The sequence below is a fragment of the Oncorhynchus clarkii genome, chromosome 26 (assembly GCF_045791955.1).
Source record: "Oncorhynchus clarkii lewisi isolate Uvic-CL-2024 chromosome 26, UVic_Ocla_1.0, whole genome shotgun sequence".
NCBI classification, from domain to species: domain Eukaryota; kingdom Metazoa; phylum Chordata; class Actinopteri; order Salmoniformes; family Salmonidae; genus Oncorhynchus; species Oncorhynchus clarkii.
The window spans coordinates 15,871,821-15,893,822 of NC_092172.1; the positions used below are offsets into that span (position 1 = coordinate 15,871,821).

The 22,002-nt window shown below is 40.5% G+C and overlaps 1 protein-coding gene across 3 annotated transcripts in view; it reads right to left on the reverse strand.

The window, feature by feature from the left end:
• Window positions 1–22,002, reverse strand: part of LOC139384484 (myotubularin-related protein 13-like) — a 144,836-nt gene that overhangs the window by 105,632 nt on the left and 17,202 nt on the right. For all 3 annotated transcript variants that reach the window (XM_071129273.1, XM_071129272.1, XM_071129271.1), the window contains exon 2: window positions 3,038–3,123. In XM_071129273.1, coding sequence (XP_070985374.1) covers window positions 3,038–3,123 — 86 coding nt within the window. The remainder of the gene's footprint in view (window positions 1–3,037; window positions 3,124–22,002) is intronic.

Consider the following 22,002-nt stretch of genomic DNA (forward strand, 5'->3'; position numbering starts at 1 on the left):
TTGCCTAGTTATATAAAAATACAGCATGCATGCAGCTTGGAGAAAACATTGGCAGACACTCTGGTGTCTTATTGTTATAGAAGCACACATTTTCTCTACATTTGATATGAATATGACTTGGTCTATTAAGTCACTTTCAGTTTAATGCATAATGGATTTCTCCCACCAAACTATTTCATCATCAAACAATCAATGAATCTAATGGAGTTATAGGCTCTCAAAGTTTTAAGTTATTTTTAAATAACCCCAAAACATGGGAGGCCTAATGTAATAATGAGAGAGATAGAAGAAACAATAGCAAGATATAAAAATCTAATGAGAAATTTGAACAAACCATACAGTTGAGCAAAGCATTACAAGACAAATGTATGTATGCAAAATGTATGCATGCAAAAAATCCCTCCTTGCCGTTGTGAACCAAACAACCAAAAGCCTGATCCTACTAACTGAAACATCATAAAAGCATTAAAAAAAAATTCACTTATGAAGAGTATTCTGAAAACTATTCGATCAAAGTGTTTATTGCCCTAAAGTTGCCGCTTTTAAAAATGGAAATAAGTATGAAAGTCGGAGTCTATGCTATTCTCATTCACAGATTTATTTTGAATGAAAAATATATTTTAGGCCACAAGAATTGAAATTGAGCAAACAATATCAAGATGAGTCCAAAGAAAAGTTAGGCTACGGCTGAAGAAAGGTTAAACTGGAATAAACAAATGTACATATTATTAGAGCAATGTGCAACCTACCTACAAAACATATATAGTAGCCCAGGCTAATAAGAGGAAAGAGGATGAGGACAGCAGAGTTGCTCTGCAGCCCATTATGATTTACAACCCATCACAAAACGCAGTCAGCTAGGCTCGTTGCCTGTGTCACTTGCTCCACCTGCACGATTCGGCACACACACAGACAGCCAGATTGGCCTAGGCTACTATACATCTCTTTCGTGCCACAGCTCCACCAGAGTGGAATAGGCTACTTGAAAAGATTTGGGTCTTCTAAATATTTCTGTCAATGTCATGATACTTTTGACTGCTGAATACCAACACTCAATCACTTAGATGCATTTTCAGGTTCTTGAAGCAACTGCTTTCTATATGTCTCGATCTGGTGTTCTCTCCGTCTCCCGTGTTTTGCTCCGCACAGACCGGTCAAGTTTAAGCGGGCGAGCAATGGATTATGGTCATTGTAGTTAATTACCACAATTTCTGAACTGAACTATGTAGAATATTGGCCTGTTGGAAACTACAACTCCTTATTACATTGCACAGTTCAGGCTTCAGATGTATCTCTACAGAAACTACTCCTCTTACTCACAGAAAAAAAATGGAATAAATGGAATTCAAATAATTGGACAATAACAGATTTTTGTAAAAAAATCGCTCAGCGCTACTCGTCCCAAACTGAGGGCTATGCCAAAAACGTGGACATTCAGCAACATAACCCACAAACTGGCCACATGTTTTTCTGTGAAAGCATGGAGTGCTAAATGTAAAATAAAATCCATAGTGGGCTGTTGAGGAGAGAGAAAGTAAGAACATACTGTATAACAGAGGAAGAAGAAAATGTCCATGTGTATCCACTTGGCATTAAAAAGGCAGAGTAGTTTAGCCTCCATGAGGGGAGAAGGGCATATGTGAACGTAAACAAATGTTAAAAATTATGCAGCGATCACATCTTTAAGAAATTGTGCTGATTTTGCTTGTTCTAACTAAATGGCTCAAGTAGTGACTGGAATCTGTCCAAAAATATGGGGACATTCGGTTCTTCGCAGGACAGTGGCATTCAGGAGGTGCCTCGCTCTCCTCGCTATTGACCGTGGGACAAGAGCATCCTAATTCAAATAATTTAGTATGTCCAAGTAAACAAACACGCAGGTGGGCGGGCAGGCCCCATTGGCCATGTGCTTGCCGGAGTACACTGTTGAACTGTGGGAGGTTGCCTGGGCGTGTGAGTTTACTGCTACTGTTGCCCTGGGTATTGACTTCCAGATCTCTCCAGACAAGCAAATATTTGGTCACAATGAGTGCAATGATTTGTGCACAATGGTAACTGGCCCCATGTCTCGAGTCAAGTCGCCCTCAGAGGAGAGGAGGGTAGAGAAAGAGAGTAATGAGAGTGACAGAGAGAAAGAGGGATGCAACTCCCTAATGCAACAAAAGAAAGAAAGATGGGGACACCGAGCAGAGGGAGCAATAACAGGCTGGACATAGCTGAGGATTCTGGGAGGTGGGTAGGAATGTTCCAATTAGTGGAGGCGGAAGGGGTTGAAACAAACTCTTAAATAAACAATCATTATGCATTTGTTGACACAGGAAATGCCAATATTAGATCGGCACACTCCAGAAGAACATGCGTCCTGGGAACATGGGAAGATGTCTCAATTGTTGCTCCACTCCTGGGGTTCTTGTCAGTACGATACGGCAACAGAACATTTCACAGTGCAAAATAACTTGGGCATCTCAGTCAGCGGAGAGGATAAAAAAATATATATATATAGCATGATTTTTTAAAATATATATTTTTTAAATGATCAAACCTGTCCCGGCAGGTCAGCACAGAGAGGATTAACCAGGGGAATACTGCACAACCTGTACAAATGACACATTAACTCCAAAATGGTCAAGAAGAGCTACCAGGGAGGGCTCTCTTAGTGAACAGAGCACTCCAACAGCATGATTGGTTATAGCATAGTAGCTTAACAAGCCCAATTTCCATTGCAGACAAAATAACCACTAAAACGGTGCTCACAGTCACAACAGGAAATTATGCAAACCTCTCTACATTTTTGCTTTGTCAGGCAGAGCCCCATGTGTCCATTAGGTCAACTCAAGTTCTGCGAAGAGAAACCAGAGCCATCTTCAACCTTGGCTTGCAGTATTAAATATGCACCCATCAAACATGCAGACTGAGGTAGGTAGGGGGGTTAATGTGGGAAAGCAAGCAACTCACTACCACTGCTATCACACAGGGTGCGTGAATAAGTCAGTGTTCTCTCAACACGGTCAGTCTCAGGAAAATGTTATGAACTCACCATCTCCACCCCCTGGGGAAACGCTGTGCCCTCCCAGTCCTTTTTGGGGAAGCGCTGGATGATCTTCCCACATCCTTCTCCTGCACCTGGAAACCAAACAATGGCAATCAATGGCAGGGAAAACCTGGCATGGCACTGATCTGATGTCAATGTGTCTGTCCTCTACCTAAGGAGTACCCTGAATGAAATTATCTACAAGATTATGGAATTCATCTAGAACTGCGCTCTAGGGTCTATACCACCCACAGGAAGAGGGAAGATCCTCTAGTTAACAGACAGATGCATTGTGTACGGTGAATGATGCATGGGTCAAGGTAATGTTCTGTAGAATGGACACTGTACACAAAAAAGTCAGCTTTTCACATTGTTAAAAGGACATACTGGTTGTGAATGGCCCTAATAAAACTATTTTTTCCCAAACAGTAGAGGTGAAGGGGGCATGCGAGGACACACAAATCATTGATGTATGATCACATTTCCAGACTTCCTATTTGGCACAATCGGTTTGGAGCATTCTTACAGGTCCACTGTGATGATTCTCCATACATTTTCCAGCTTTCTCTTCATGCTGTGGGAACACTTTGACCACAACTTACAAGAGGAAAGCACAGATGAGTAGCACTATATTGTCATAACGACAGAACATTCATCCTGTGCTTCTCCAGAGGTACTATGTGAGGGATTGTGCTGCTCCTGAGTGCTAACAAATAACCCAAGATTGCCATGTTAAAGGGATACTTCTGGATTTTGGCAATAATACCCTTTATCTACTTCCTCAGAGTCAGATGAACCCGTGGATACCATTTTTATACGTCTCGGTGGAAGTTAGAGGTAGCTTTGCGAGCCAATGCTCAATAGCATTAGCACAATGACTGGAAGTCTATGGGTATCTGCTAGCATGCACATAGAGACATATAAAACGGTATCCACGAGTTGGTATCAGACTCCGGGTGAGTAGATAAAAGGCCTCATTGCAAAAAATCCCACAGTGTACCTTTAAGTGTAAATGGTGAAGCAATCCTACAAGCCAATTGCCAACCCACTCTAAGGGAAAGACAAACAGATAGGCTAAGTTTGTTTCCATATTATTTGCATCTGCACTAGCAGATGCTGAAATAAATTAATAGGCATATTTCCAAATCAGTGGGCATGAGCCAAAGCCCTAATGTAGCCAAGTTGCCATTGAAAAATGCTCCATTCAAAACAAACTTGAGAGCATCCAGAACCAACGTGCAGGGTGTGTAAATGAGTTCACTTAGATTGAAATTGAATTCAAATGTGACTACCATCGACGGAAGAAACAAACACGAATAGAGGTTAAAAGAATGAAGGCGAAATGCATCAGCAGATCTGGAATCAGTCACGGCCAATAAATAAATTACAGGGTTGTATTAAGTCAAGATGTTTCACCGAGAATGTGGTCAAAGATTAAGTGCGAGAAAATGAACCCGGACAGCTAACACAAAGCAAATTACAGAAGTGGGGAGGACATCCATTTGGGAGTGATCCACTCTGACAGCATGATTCAGTGAGATGAGGATGAGTAGCGAAAGAAGGAAAAGGGGAGAGAGCACCCTCCTCCTCCTCAACCCCAGCATCTGTCAGGTAGGTCACCAATCAAACAGCTCATGGAAATATCAGCAAACAAGAGGTCAGATCAATAGATTGTGGTGGCACAGAGAGATGCAGTACACGGATGATCTGCTGAACACCTTCATCCCTTTATTATCAGTTCAGTATTCAATGCACGATTGAACAGACACTGCCACAGCATGGACTGCATAGATTCAAAGTGTTGTCTGGTCTATTTTAAGAGCCAACTTATCATGACAAAGAACACAGGGTCACTGTCTGACTTGCATATGGCTGACTTACAATTGTTTTAGGGAATTTTTAAACAAATTGGATGTAATTACTCGTCAACAAAATGTAATGAGTTACAACAGACTGCAATCTATTTAAGGAGGTGATTGTTCTTTCAAATCCTCTTCAATCTGGAAAGCTAAGAAAATGGAAAAATAACCTAATTAAGAAACTTAAAAGAATACCTGTCTTCGGCATGCCAAGAACAGCATCTAGAAATGCTTTCCTTTCCAAAGTGCCATTTGTCAAAGTATTGTCTGACACAATGACATCATTTAGATGTTATTTTAAGCTCTCAGTCACACATTCATTTAGCACACAGTTTTCCTTCCATCACTGTTGAGAAGAAACCTATCAATTGAACTCCGGTGCATCCCGTTTCCATGGATCATCCTTGAGATGTTTCTACAACTTGATTGGAGTCCATCTGTTGTAAATTCAACTGTTTGGACATGATTTGGAAAGGCACACACCTGTCTATATAAGGTCCCACAGTTGACAGTGCATGTCAGAGCAAAAACCAAGCCCTGAGGTTGAAGGAAATGTCTGTAGTTCCGAGACAGGATTGTGTCCAGGCACAGATCTGGGGAAGGGTACCAATTTATTTTTAAATAAAATAAAAATAATTTTAAAAAAGTTTAGCTTTTTCATTATGGGGTATTGTGTGTAGATTGATAGACATTTTAGAATAGGGCTGCAATCTAACAAAATGTGGAAAAAGTCAAGGGGTCTGAATACTTTCCGAAGGCGCTGTAAATAAATGTGTGCACAATATTTGAGAGAAATAAACTTTTTGTACATACGGCGTATTTTTGAGATCTTTAATTTCAGCTCATTTTACATGTTGCGTTTATATTTTTGTTCAGTATAGTTCAACATATCAATGATGTTCAGTACAGTACACCACTTTATACTTCCCTTCTGCTAAATCCTTCTTGTGTCTCCTGATTCTGCCTCTTCGACCCTACTCTCTTCCATTTCAGCATCCTATGACTTGCACTGTCCCCTTTCTTTCCGGCCGGCTCCGCCCTCCCCTCCTGCTCCATGTCTGAGTGACTCATTGCGAACAGGACTGCGGGCAGCTGAGCGAAAATGGAGGAAAACTAAACTTGGATGACCTATCATCCTTTCACTCCCTCCTTTCTACCTTCTCTTCCTCTTTATCTGCTGCTAAAGACACTATCTAGCGTTACATTTCAAGCTTCTGTCTCTAACCCTAGGAAACTCTTCTCCCACCTTCTCCCTCCACCCCTCCACCTGGACGACTTTGTCAACCACTTTGGAAAAAAAGGTTGACAACATTCGCTACTCAATCACTCAGCCAATTGAGTCCACTGGTCTCACACAGAACTACCCTACGCCTTGACCTCCTTCTCCCCGTTCTCTCCACATGACATCCTGCAACTAGTGAGGTCTGGCCGGCCAACAACCTGCCCGCTCGAAGCCTCCTTCCTTTTCCAGACCATCTCTGGTGACCTTCTCCCATTCCTCACTTCCCTCATCAACTCATACCTGCACATTGGCTGAGTCCCCTTTGACTTCAAAATGGCCCGAGATGCTTCCCTCCCCAAAAAAGGTATATAGTCAAAAACATTAGACCTGTATCCATCCCTTCTTTCTTTACTTTCCAAAACACCTGAGCGTGCCGAATTCTGACCAACTTTCTCGTTATCGCTCTCAGAACAATCTTCTTGACCCTAACCAGTCAAAATTCAAGACGGGTCACTCAACCGAGACTGCTCTTCTCTGTGTTACGGAGGCTCTCCACACTGCCAAAGCGGACTCGCTCTCCTCATCCTCCTAGATTTTTCCGCTGCCTTTGACACGTGAACCATCAGATCCTGCTCTTCACCCTCTCAGGGCTGTGCACACTCTTGGATTGCATCCTATCTGGCAGGCCGCTCCTTCCAGGTGATGTGGAGAGGATCTGTGTCTGCACTAGAGGTCGACCGATTATGATTTTTCAACGGCAATACCGATTATTGGAGGACCAAAAAAGCCGATACCGATTAATCGGCCGATTTTTTAAAATGTATTTGTAATAATGACAATTACAACAATACTGAATGAACACTTATTTTAACTTAATGTAATACATCAATAAAATCAATTTAGCCTCAAGTAAATAATGAAATATGTTAAATTTGGTTTAAATAATGCAAAAACAAAGTGTTGGAGAAGAAAGTAAAACTGCAATATGTGCAATGTAAGAAAGCTAACGTTCCAGTTCCTTGCTCAGAAGATGAGAACATATGAAAGCTGGTGGTTCCTTTTAACATGAGTCTTCAATATTCCCAGGTAAGAAGTTTTAGGTTGTAGTTATTATAGGAATTATAGGACTATTTCTCTCTATACCATTTGTATTTCATTAACCTTTGACTATTGGATGTGCTTATAGGCACTTTAGTATTGCCAGGATAGCTTCCGTCCCTCTCCTCGCTCCTCCCTGGGTTCGAACCAGCAACACAACGACAACAGCCACCATCGAAGCAGCGTTACCCATGCAGAGCAAGGGGAACAACTACTAGAAGGCTCAGAGCGAGTGATGTTTGAAACGCTATTAGCGCGGGCTAACTAGCTGGCCATTTCACTTCGGTTACACCAGCCTGGCTGCTCAAAGACCTCTCCATCACGGTTGACAACTCCACACAGTCACCCTCCCAGAGGGCAAAGAACCTTGGCGTGACCCTTCACACCCTGTCGTTCTCCGCAAACATCAAAGCAGTGACCCGCTCCTGCAGGTTCATGATCTACAACATCCGTATAGTACAAACGCACCTCACACAGGAAGTTGCACAGGTTGTAATCCAGGCACTTGTCCTCTCCCGTCTGGACTACTGCAACTCGCTGTTGGCTGGACTCCCCGCTTACGCCATCAAACCCCTACAACTTATCCAGAACACTGCAGCCTGCCTGGTTTTCAACCTTCAAGTTCTCTCATGTCACCCCCACTCTTCCGCAATATCCTGGTCGCAAACTCCATTGACTTCCAGTCAAAGCTGCAATCCACTACAAGACCATGGTACTTACCTACGGAACAGCAAGAGGAACTGCCCCTCCCTACCTTCAGGCTATGCTCAAACCCTACACTCCAACCAGAGTACTCCATTCTGCAAGAACTTCTGTGTCCTGGGACAACAATGGTGGAACTAGCTTTTCCCTGATGCTAGGAGAGCAGAGTCCCTCCCTGCCCATCTTCCGAAAACATCTGAAACCCTACCTCAAACAGCATCTTAAATAATCCTCCTCCTCACCTCGACCCCCCCTTGAAAAAAATCTAACCAGCACTTGCACTTGACCCCCCCCATCCTACCTTTGAGTAGCTTTAAACAGAGTAACCTCACTGACACCTGTTGACGTGTAAGAGTGACATTAAGAGAATTTGCTGACAAGACGGTCTACTGTATATCATGGCACGGTTTCCTTCAAAATAGACAGATCTCTTTCCACAATACACTTTTTATCCCCACATTGACGTCGATTCTGCTTCCTGTAAACATGTCAGCCAACTGGAGAGCGACAACGCCAAGTGTTTTCTCTCCAGATCTATTTTTCAGGAATCTGCTGGCTCACAGAACACACTAATGGCTATGTTGGTCACTGAAATTGTAACCAGCAGTAAAACACTGTCACTAAACCTCTTATTACAAGAAAAATAAAATGACAGCCTAGCATTTTATTTTACAGTACCTAAAGTACCATGAAGACTAGCCCTAAACTACTGTCTAAAACACACATCTTAAGTACCATACTCTGTTTCATCATGGTGGAGCAGCGGTCCATGAGTCAGGCAGGTCATGTAGAGGGGAGCAGGAATCCAATAGGAGGGACTCCTACACCTAATCACCAGTCTCATTTGGCTGCTGCCCTCATGTCATCAGCGGCTCAAGCCAGCTGCCCCTTAATACGCAGACCTCTGTCAGGGCTTTGGAGACAGGAGGTGAGTTAATCTTCATGAGGGTTCTGGGCCTGTGTGGTGGGCAGAGTAGGGCCCTGAGGAGCCTGTCCCCTGTCCTGACCATCACATTTCATCAAGTGTCTGCAGTATGTGCCCCTTCCCTGATTGAGATCACATGCTTAGAATTTTTCAGCATTCCAAGCTCTACTTTCTACTCAAGGATGACAATAAATTACAGAATTCCTAACATTCAGTGAGGCTGCACTCTGTAAACAATTAAAAGCAGTCCACACTGTCAGATATTACCCCCTAAACAACAATAAAGCAGCCGGACGGCTGTGGTTAATACAAGACAGGCCAGCCTAGAACAGAAACATGCTAATTTCAGGATCCTCTTGTAATAACAGACAGAGAAGAATTCCAAACAACTGGTAGATTTTCCACTCTCTTTTTCACATTGTAAACCTGCTTGGGGGTCATGACAAAAAAATAAACAAGTGAATAACACTTAGTTTATAGAAGTGCCGAATAATAATATTGATCACTTTCTGAAGGCCAACTTCTTGGTTTGTTAAGTAACACCTATTCACTCCGTGTTTAACAAGGGTTGCAAAAAACAGGCTTTGTCAAACAACTTTATTGATTGAACAGGGCCCTGAACTAACAGTAGCAATACACAAGTGATTTCAGCCTGTGCCTTGCATGTTAGACCACTTGAGAAATCAATATTTTTCTTATTTGTTTTACATTAACAAAATATGTTATGTAGTATAAAAAAGGTTCAAAGATATATTATTCAAAAAAATTGTGTAAAACTTACAGGCACAAAGCAAATGTCTAACGCACAGAGCCAAACTCTGTAAAATAAGCCATTAAACAATGTTTTTCCCCGAATACTCCACATAGGTCTCCTGTGTGTCCTAAAAACCTGTTTTTAGTAGACTCAAGTGTTAATGAGTTGGCCAGGGTATTTCCACAGTAGAGTAATGACCAGAATAAGATAGAGGTTATCACTGGGGCTGCTGAGTGTTTACTACACATAGCCTGTTAGTGTAGCACACATTATCAGAGCTGGAGGTTCCTGCTGCATGCATTCCACAGCTAAAACTCATGTTTACAATTTTGGCATGTAGTAAGATACACAGAAAATGTGACTGTACAGCAAATTTGGGACAAGAGACAAGTGCGCTGAGAGTATACTTTCATCACAACAGCTTCAATGAAAACATGCTCAAATGAAAAAACACCAAAAGAGAAAAGAAAAATGAGGGCAAAGACAATGCCCTAGACATTCATCATTGACTGATTCTGTTTCCAAAACAACCACAGGATGGTCGTTGGTCTCTCTTGCTATACTCGCTCTTGATTAGAGCAGGTGTTTCTTCTACTGGGAAAAGGTTCATCCATCTTTCTGGCCTTTCTCTTCCAGCAGAGCTCTTCCAGAAATGAGCTCTAGGAGGCCTGGGCAGGCCCTAGGCCGACTGCTAGCCTCCAGCTTTCGTCATCACCACGTCAGCTCCTAACCTGCATCTGGCCCAGTGTGTGGACAGGTGTGCCGGTTGGACGGAGACAGGTTGGCAGGTGCTGTTTTCCTCCGTTCCACAAGAATTGTTTGATTAAAATCCCCCACTGCTGCTCCACGTACTGAAACCCAGTTAGTGCCTAATGCTATTTTTTAAGCTAGAGTTATTACGTAAAGCCCCTCATCACTCCAACAATCTGTCCAAAAGCTTTCCACCGCCCCCATCCTAGAACTAAACACACTGGACTGGATGTTCCAAAGTGAAGATACGCAAAGGAATATGCCGTGGTTTGCATGGGAAAGGGTATCAAAGATGATCAAATTAATGATGTCATAGAAATCCAATTCCAGGAAGCATTCCAGTGTCTGAAAGCAGCTGCAGAACTAGGAAAATATTTGGAATGATAAGGCATCAGGGCATCACAGGAAAAGATGGACCAAAATGCACATCAACCATCAAAATAATATGGGTCAAATGAATTAAGAGCCGTGGAAGGTTAACCATACAGCCACTGACGTACCTAGCACACATCATTTGTGAACTTGTCCTTTATGGATGACAAATGGTGGCCATAACATTTGGCTAAGTAAGTGGTTTTGTTTGAGTTTCATTTCCCTAAAAGAGCAAGGCATAAGAATAAAATGTTTCATTGAGTTCAATCCTCTGGCATCCATTACAACTAGTCTATAGCTTAGATCTTTATGGGAACATTGACAGATATCTGACCACAGAGATTCGGCAGTTACTGATTAGGGAGTGGGACTTGCCATGGCTTCCTTTGCAATCCTTCCTACAGTACCACACGTGTGACAATCAGCAACCTACTCTTCCTTTTCCATCATACAATACGCAAATGCTTCTCCTAACTGATTACTTGACTTACATAAATACTTGAATGGAATGTTTATCTTAATGGAAAACAGAATCCCCATCTAGATACAGTGCCTTGCGAAAGTATTCGGCGCCCTTGAACTTTGCGACCTTTTGCCACATTTCAGGCTTCAAACATAAAGATATAAAACTGTATTTTTTTGTGAAGAATCAACAACAAGTGGGACACAATCATGAAGTGGAACGACATTTATTGGATATTTCAAACTTTTTTTACAAATCAAAAACGGAAAAATTGGGCGTGCAAAATTATTCAGCCCCCTTAAGTTAATACTTTGTAGCGCCACCTTTTGCTGCGATTACAGCTGTAAGTCGCTTGGGGTATGTCTCTATCAGTTTTGCACATCGAGAGACTGAATTTTTTCCCATTCCTCCTTGCAAAATAGCTCGAGCTCAGTGAGGTTGGATTCAGTGAGGTTGGATGCAGTTTTCAGTTCTTTCCACAGATTCTCGATTGGATTCAGGTCTGGACTTTGACTTGGCCATTCTAACACCTGGATATGTTTATTTTTTAACCATTCCATTGTAGATTTTGCTTTATGTTTTGGATCATTGTCTTGTTGGAAGACAAATCTCCGTCCCAGTCTCAGGTCTTTTGCAGACTGCATCAGGTTTTCTTCCAGAATGGTCCTATATTTGGCTCCATCCATCTTCCCATCTTAACCATCTTCCCTGTCCCTGCTGAAGAAAAGCAGGCCCAAACCATGATGCTGCCACCACCATGTTTGACAGTGGAGATGGTGTGTTCAGGGTGATGGGCTGTGTTGCTTTTACGCCAAACATAACGTTTTGCATTGTTGCCAAAAAGTTCAATTTTGGTTTCATCTGACCAGAGCACCTTCTTCCACATGTTTGGTGTGTCTCCCAGGTGGCTTGTGGCAAACTTTAAACAACACTTTTTATGGATATCTTTAAGAAATGGCTTTCTTCTTGCCACTCTTCCATAAAGGCCAGATTTGTGCAATATACGACTGATTGTTGTCCTATGGACAGAGTCTCCCACCTCAGCTGTAGATCTCTGCAGTTCATCCAGAGTGATCATGGGCCTCTTGGCTGCATCTCTGATCAGTCTTCTCCTTGTATGAGCTGAAAGTTTAGAGGGACGGCCAGGTCTTGGTAGATTTGCAGTGGTCTGATACTCCTTCCATTTCAATATTATCGCTTGCACAGTGCTCCTTGGGATGTTTAAAGCTTGGGAAATCTTTTTGTATCCAAATCCGGCTTTAAACTTCTTCACAATAGTATCTCGGACCTGCCTGGTGTGTTCCTTGTTCTTCATGATGCTCTCTGCGCTTTTAACGGACCTCTGAGACTATCACAGTGCAGGTGCATTTATACGGAGACTTGATTACACACAGGTGGATTGTATTTATCATCATTAGTCATTTAGGTCAACATTGGATCATTCAGAGATCCTCACTGAACTTCTGGAGAGAGTTTGCTGCACTGAAAGTAAAGGGGCTGAATAATTTTGCACGCCCAATTTTTCAGTTTTTGATTTGTTAAAAAAGTTTGAAATATCCAATAAATGTCGTTCCACTTCATGATTGTGTCCCACTTGTTGTTGATTCTTCACAAAAAAATACAGTTTTATATCTTTATGTTTGAAGCCTGAAATGTGGCAAAAGGTCGCAAAGTTCAAGGGGGCCGAATACTTTCGCAAGGCACTGTAGCTGCTCTGAAGCAGTGTAGTCGATGGAGTTTCCCTGGACAAGCTTTGGCTATCACCCCTCCTGCGCTCTCCACTCTGATGAAGAAAGGAAGGAACTCCTCCATTGTGGGTCAGGATGCCTCACCACAAAGCGCAAAACCAAACGGGAAGCTGCCCAAAGTGCATCAGCCAATCAATGGAGGCAACAGATCCCTGGTATTCAATAACATAGGAGACATTTCCACATCTGACATCTTGTAAATTCTACAACCACCACAACCGGAGTCTCTCTATTGGCCAAAAGCAGAAGTAGAATGAAAAATACGGACTTACTCTTCTGAATTGGCGCATCACAAATTCCTATAAAATATGATTGAAATAATATTAGGTAAAGATAGTCATAACACTAAGGCCTTGCATAAGCTACTAGAACTGTAACAAGAATTAGGGCTGGCACAATTACTGTATAAGTGGTAAACTCATAGGTTCACTTGCAATGACTGCCTGGGATACAATCATTTTCATGGCAATGTAGAATATTCATTCAAATGATGTGGCTCTGGCAAAGGAATGTAATTTTTGTAATGTCAGCTGAATCAACAAATCACAGCACATATTGATGGGTAAACAAGCTCTGCATAACAATTTTTGAAAGATAGTGAAGTGTATTATTTTGAACTACAAAACTAATACTTTGCTTGCTAAAAACACCATGTTTAAGATTATATTTTGTCACAGCGCGTTGACAGAAAGAGAAATCTTATGGCTAACTCCTCAGCTAGCAATGCTCAGGCATCATCCAATGTCGTTACACAGGAGGCAAATGCTTTGACTGACAACTGCCACAACTATACTGGTCTGACAGACTCTATGACACTTTGTGTGTCAGACGAGGATTTTCCTTCTTTGCCTATAACCCCAAGCAAACCTCCAGCTTCCAAGAAAGGCATGTTAGAACTGGGCCCAGATGCCACTGCCAATAAGGATGTTATCGACACTCTTTCCAGGCTCATCAATGCAAGGTCCGAAGCCATAGAGAAAATGGATGGCGACAACGCTAGGGGGTTAAGAAATAATGTACAGTGCAAAGCATTATTTTTATTTGCCAAACAGCTTAAAACAGATTTGTTTTTTTCAAGTCTCATTCAGTTGCTACCGACGTCAACTTCTGGAGATCTCAGTGGGGTATTGATGTAAGGCTTTCTCATGGTTCTGAATGCTCTGCTGGAGTTATCACTCTAAAGAATCATTTCAATGGAAGTATTTTGCACTCAAGAGTGACCCTTTTGGTCACTTTCTTTGTCTTGTTATCAACTGTACCTAAATCATCATTATTATTACCAACATTTATGGTTACAATTCCAAACTTGAAAATGATCACTTACTTGAATCTTTAGAAAAGTGTATTCTCCATTGGCTACCAAGTTCCCTAATGCTTTGCTTATTGTAGGTGGGGATTTTAATATTTCTCAGAATAATTTAACTTATAGATGGCCTCCGGGACAGTCCACTTCTATGAATACAAGTTTGAGGCAGTTTATGGAAAGGCTTGGTATTATAGATATTTGGAGAGTAATGTTTCCTAATGACAAGTCTTTCACATAGAGTAATAAGGCACGCTCCAGACAATCACGCATATATTTTTGGCTGGTGCCTAAATGTTTTGATAGAAAGGGGATTTCTGTTAACATCCTTGCCACTGATCATAGAGCTATTTATATTGATATTAAACTGTTTATCTCTAATAATGGACTTGGCAGAGCATCCTACTGGAAGCTTAATAGCTCTATATTAAAAACATGAGTTGGTCAAGATGGAGATAAACAATTTAATTACACACTTTTGGAACAAAGCTATAAATTACAATTCATACAGTAATAACTGGGAGCTTTTTAAATATGAGGTTGGAAAATATTTAAGAAAATATGGGAGTATTCTTGCCAAGACAAAAAAAGCTGAAGAAGAAAGTGCAATTACAAAGATCACATGTCTTGTTCAATAGCCTGTTTACAAAGACTCTCAGAGGAGGACAAATCTGTTCTGTTTGAGCTACAAAACAAGTTGGATGATATGTATAAACTGAAAGCAGAGGGAGCCTTTGTCAGATCTAGGAAGAAGTGGCTAGAGGAGGGTGAACAAAATTAATCTTATTTTTTCAGGTTAGAAAAATACCACTAAAAATAATACAATTCAACAATTAAATATTAATGGTCTCGAACTTTAGTTGCAACTTCTACAGGAATGTATATAGTTAAGTATTGTGAGGTTTCCTCAACTCTTTTTTTTTTTTACTCTGGGGGATGTGAAATCAATTGGGGAGGCTGAGAGGGAACAGTGTGATGACCGTATTATAGAGATAATTTATTCTATTGAACACCTTCAAAATAATACGTCTCCTGGGACTGATGGTATATCTGCTGAGTTTTAAAAAAAACATTTTCTCAACAGTTGGCCCCTTTTCTGTTGGAGGTCTTTTCTGAAAGCATTGTAAATAATGCTCTCCCTCACAGTTTGACTCAAGGTCTGATTACAGACCTAAGCCAAAGAAAAACTTGCTTCTACTCGATAATTGGCGTCCAATCTGTCTGCTCAATAATGACTACAAAATATTAGCCTCTATATTCTACAAAAATAATGAAGGCAGTAATTGGACTCAATTATAGAAGAGACCCAAATCAGGCTTCATGAATAGACAGACATATCTAATCATATCTGACTGGTGTTAGACCTTATTGACTATTCTGACTTAATCTTCGACGATAGTATTGTCGTCTTAGACTTTTATAAAGCCTTCTATACAGTGGAACATGAGTTTCCATTTTTCTCCCTTGAGAAATTTAGGAGGCCTGGGCAGGCCCTAGATTTGATTTGAAAAGAGGAACTAGGCAAGGTTGCCCAATGTCGCCTTACCTCTTCCTGCTTGCAACCCAACTTCTTACAAGTGCTGTTAAATCCAGTGATATAAAAAGGGATCTCTAATGCTGACAGAGATATTATCATAAGTCAACTTGCAGATGACACAACCCTTTTTTGAAAGATGCTGACCAGATTCCTAGAGCAGTCGCTGTGATAAATATAATTTCCAAGCATCTGGTCTTTGCCTAAACCTTGTGAATTGTTTGCTGTTAAAGACTGTGTGATACCCTCTATATGCAATATTCCAGTCAAGGAAAAAGTAACATACCTTGGGATTACCATATCTAAGGATCAACAGGAAAGATGCTCATTGAATTTTATACCTATTATTGAAAAAAACAAAAAGAAGTTGAACCATTGGTTGCAGAGGGATTTATCCTTGAAAGGTTGAGTATTGCTTTCTAAAGCTGAAGGTATCTCCAGACTTACTTATGCAGCCCAGTCCCTATATCTTGACAACAAAATAGGTAAAGCGGTTGACCAGGTGCATTTCATCTGGAAAACTCGTACACATTATATTAGGAAATCTGTCGTTATGAACTCACGAATATGGTGGTCTCAATTTTTTATTTATTTTTTATAATACTTAAGATAAATTGGGCTAAACGTTTTTTTTTTAAATCCTACTTCAATTTGGAATTTCATCCCTTTTTATATCTTCTCCCGTTTTGTTGGCCTCAATTTCCTGTTATGATATTGATAAGATTCCTGCAAAATGACCTGCTTTTCACAGACAAGTATTCTTAGCGTGGTTGTTAATATATAAACAATTTTTCCCTGCGTATTTCATTTGGAACAATAAGGACATTTTGTATAGAAACAAGTCTTTATTTTTGAAAAACTGGTTCAATAAATCATATCCTACTGGTGAGTCAATTTTTTAATGCAGAAGGATTGTTACTCAATTATGAGGAATTTTATCTCGTTACAATATCCCCGTAACACCTAGAGAGTTCGCCATAGTCTTTGATGCTATTCCATCTGGAACTCTCATGTTATTTAGAGGTGTAGCCAGACCTCACCCTCTTGACCTACCCTCGCTTAATCCAGCTGACTCTCCAATAGGAAAACATTGTTTCTCCTTGCTCCCGCAGAGCAACAGATCTATATGTGCATTATTTCAAAGGGATATTGTATCCATTCCTTATGTATCAAGTTAGTGGCTTACATTGGTCACCAATCTGTTGGAAAAAAGTATATTTGTGTGGTAATAACCACTTGCTTGTTAACAAGGTCAAAGAAAAAGCTCTTTCAGAATGATCCATAAGTATTACCCTGCGAATCATTACCTGAAGAAAGTCAAAGACATTAACATTGATTGTACTTTTAGTTTTGAGCATCCAGAAACCATTTCACATTTATTTTGGAATTGTCTACATGTAAAACAATTATGGAAAGATATTCACAGTTTTATAATTGTTAATATTCTTGATGACTTTAGTTTTTTTATGGGAGAATGTGCTGCTCGGTTTCCTTAACCATAATAGAGAAAAACAATTTTACCTCAAATCTAATTGTGCTAATGGCAGAATGTCATATTCATAAATGTAAATTCACTAATAAAAAAACACTTTTCTAAAAGGTAATTCGAGCAGTACATTAAGACCATTCTACATTCTTCTAATAAGAAAGCTGTTAATCAATTAGAGGTCGACCGATTAATTAGGGCTGATTTCAAGTTTTCATAAATCGGAAATCTGTATTTTTATTTTATTTACACCTTCATTTAACTAGGCAAGTCAGTTAAGAACACATTCTTATTTTCAATGATAGCCTAGGAACAGTGGGTTAACTGCCTTGTTCAGGGGCAGAACGACAGATTTTTACCTTGTCAGCTCAGAGATTCAATCTTGCAACCTTACGGTTAACTAGTCCAACGCTCTAACCACCTGCCTCACGAGGAGCCTGCCTGTTACGCGAATGCAGTAAGAAGCCAAGGTAAGTTGCTAGCTAGCATTAAACTTACCTTATGAAAACAATCAATCAATCATAATCACTAGTTATAACTACACATGGTTGATGATATTACTAGTTTATCTAGCGTGTCCTGCATCAATGCGGTGCGCATTTGCGAAAAAGGACTGTAGTTGCTCCAACGTGTACCTAACCATAAACACCAATACCTTTCTTAAAATCAATACACAGAAGTATACATTTTTAAACCTGCATATGTAGCTAAAAGAAATCCAGGTTAGCAGGCAATATTAACCAGGTGAAATTGTGTCACTTCTCTTGCATTCACTGCATGCAGAGTCAGGGTATATGCAACAGTTTGGGCCACCTGGCTCGTTGCGAACTAATTTGCCAGAATTTTACGTAATTATGACATAACATTGAAGGTTGTGCAATGTAACAGGAATATTTAGACTTAGGGATGCCACCGGTTAACGGTTCCATATTTCACTGAAAGAATAAACGTTTTGTTTTCGAAATGATAGTTTCCGGATTCGACCATATTAATGACCTAAGGCTTGTATTTCTGTGTGTTATTATGTTATAATTAAGTCTCTGATTTGATAGAGCAGTCTGACTGAGCGATGGTAGGCATCAGCAGGCTAATAAGCATTCATTCAAACAGCACTTTCGTGCGTTTTTCCAGCAGCTCTTCACAATGTTTCAAGCCTATCAACTCCCGAGATTAGGCTGGTGTAACCAATGTGAAATGGCTAGCTAGTTAGCGGGGTGCGCGCTAATAGCGTTTCAAACGTCACTCGCTCAGACTTGGAGTAGTTGTTCCCCTTGCTCTGCATAGATAGCGCTGCTTCGAGGGTGGCTTAGTTTTTGCATTATTTATTTGAGGATACATTGATTTTATTGATGTATTATATTAAGTTAAAATAAGTGTTCATTCAGCATTGTTGTAATTGTCATTATTACAAATAAATAACAAATAAATAAAATATCGGCCGGTATCGGTATTGAAAAATCATAGTCGGTTGACCTCTACAATCAATATGTATGCATCTTTTAAGGTCTTCGTATAATCTGTAATTTGTTGTACCCCCTAGCATATGTTATCATTGTCTGTTTGTGTACTTCGTTTGTATACTGATTTTTCTTCAATAATTTTTTTTTTTAAAGTAGCGAACTATAAAAATGGACGTTACATACACACAAGGTACCACATTTACCAAATCTAACATTCAAATACCGTTATAGAAGGTAAACTAAAAACAGTATATCGTAAAAAAATAAGATCCTGTGAAGTAGTGACACGCGACATAAGCCTTGTTTTATGAAACGAGGCGATCAACTGTTTATACAGTATAGCAGGTATTTCAAAATACCAACGGGGGCAGCCCCGCCTTACAGGGGGTGCGTACTATGTCATTGCTTATAAACTACAGCATACGTTAAAGATGCACTATGCAAAAATCATTTACATGGTTGTAAAAAGTTTAATAGTTTGTGACAAAACAAACAAGTATAATGTAGAGAATCATTATACCATCTAAACCGCTGTGAAATACACTATATACAGTACCAGTCAAAAGTTTGGACACCTACTCATTCAAGGTTTTTTCTTTATTTTGCCATTTTGTAGAATAATAGTGAAGACAACAAAAGTATGGGGAAAAAAACACATATGGAATCATGTAGTAACCAAAAGTGTTAAATCAAAACACATTTCCTATTTGAGATTCTTCAAAGTAGCCACCCTTTGCCTTTGCCTTTGCACACTCTTGGCATTCTATCATCCAGCTTCACCTGGAATGCTTTTCCAACAGTCTTGAAGGAGTTCATACATATGCTGAACACTTGTTGGCAGCTTTTCCTTCACTCTGCAGTCTAACTCATCCCAAACCATCTCAATTGGGTTGAGGTTGGGTGATTGTGGAGGCCAGGTCATCTGATGCAGCAGTCCATCACTCTCCTTGGTCAAATAGCCCTTACACAGTGAAGGTAATAATAAATTGCAGACAGCGTCACCAGCAAAGCACCCCCACAGAAATCACACCTCCATGCTTCACAGTGGGAACCACACATGTGGATATAATCCGTTCACCTACTCTGCGTCTCACAAAGATATGACTGTTGGAAACAAACATCTCAAATTTGGATTCATCAGACCAAAAGGACAGATTTCCACTGGTCTAATGTCCATTGCTCATGTCCCTTGGCCAAAGCAAGTCTCTTATTCTTATTGGTGTCCTTTAGTAGTGGTTTCTTTATAGCAATTCGACCATGAAGGACTGATTCACGCAGTCTCCTCTGAACAGTTGATATTGACATGTCTGTTACTTGAAGCATTTATTTGGGCTGCAATCTGAGGTGCAGTTAACTCAAATGAACGTATCCTCTGCAGCAGAGGTAACTCGGTCTTCCTTACCTGTGGCGGTCCTCATGAGAGCCAGTTTCATCATAACGCTTGATGGTTTTTGTGACGTCACTTGAAGAAACTTTCAAGTTCTTGAAATTATCTAGATTGACTGACCTCCATGTCTTAAAGTAATGATGGACTGTCATTTCTCTTTGCTTATTTGAGCTGTTCTTGACATAATATGGACTTGTTTTTTTTACCAAATATGGCTATAATATGTATACCACCCCTACCTTGTCACAACACAACTGATTGGCTCAAACGCATTAAGGAAAGAAATTCCACTAATGAACTTTCAACAAGGCACACCTGTTACTTGAAATTCATTCCAGGTGACTACCTCATGAAGCTGGTTGAGAGAATGCCAAGAGTGTGCAAAGCTGGCGTCAATGCAAAGGGTGGCTACTTTGAATAATCTCAAATACATTTTGATTTGTTTAACACTTTTTTGGTTACTATATGATTTCATGTGTTATTTCATAGTTTTGATGTCTTCACTATTATTCTACAAAATGTAGAAAATAGTACAAATAAAGAAAAGAAACCTGGAACGAGTATGTGTCCTAACTTGACTGGTACTTTATGTATGTACGCACACAAATGTATGTGGACATCCCTTCAAATGAGTGAATTTGGATGTTTCAGCCACACTCGTTGCTGACAGGTGTATAAATTCAAGCACAATCAAATTTACTTATAAAGCCCTTTTTACATCAGCCGATGTCACAAAGTGCTGTACAGAAACCCAGCCTAAAACCCCAAACAGCAAGCAATGCAGAAGCACGGTGGCTAGGAAAAACTCCCTAGAAAAGGTCAGAACCTAGGAAGAAACCTAGAGAGGAACCAGGCTGATGGGTGGCCAGTCCGCTTCTGGCTGTGCTGGGTGGAGATTATTACAGAACATAGCCAAGATGTTCAAACGTTAATAGATGACCAGCAGGGTCAGATGTTGTGGTTGTAAAGGGTGCAACAGGTCAGCACCTCAGGAGTAAATGTCAGTTGGCTTTTCATAGCCGATCATTCAGAGTTAAAGACAGCAGGTGCGGTAGAGAGAGAGTCCAAAACAGCAGGTCCGGGACAGGGTAGCACGTCCAGTGAACAGGTCAGGGTTCCATAGCCGAAGGCAGACAGCCATGCAATCTCCATAGACAAACATTGTCAGTAGAATGGCCTTACTGAAGAGCTCAGTGACTTTCAACGTGGCACCATCATAGGATGCAACCTATCCAACAAGTCAGTTCATGAAATTTCTGCCCTGCTAGAGCTGCCCCGGTCCACTGTAAGTGCTGTTCTTGTGAAGTGGAAATGTTGAGGAGCAACAACGCTCACAGAACGAGACCACCAAGTGTTGAAGCGGGTAAAAATCATATGTCCTCGGTTGCAACACTCACTTTTTTAGGCTCTAGGTCTTTAACTGCTGCCGTTAGCCATAGCACCGGAGAAAAGCAGTATGTTTACCTCTGCCATGTGCAATTGCATTACTCTGATCGCGAGTCAATACCAAATTCCTTATTTTAATTACATTTATATATTTAAATGATATTATTTGAATAGTAAAATAATTTAAAATGCCCATCCCCACCATCATGGTAACGTAATGAAAGTATAAGACAATAATTGGTGAGGATTTCAATGACAAAAGCATTACACTGCAGCAAAAAGGTTCATGTGACAGGATCCTTCATTTGCGGTCAAACCTCTGCAATGTCAGAAAAGTATTATCGTTACCAATGCTACAGGGTTGTAATAAAAAGTGTGGACAGTTAAGGAACAATATGTTTTTTTTAAACATAGCCTATTACAGTGTGTAGGCCTACAAATCCTTGGCCAAGTGGATAATCCTGGCCTGAGTCACTAGTCATAAAAGCAAAGTGTTTGATGTAATATGCCAACTCTTTTCCT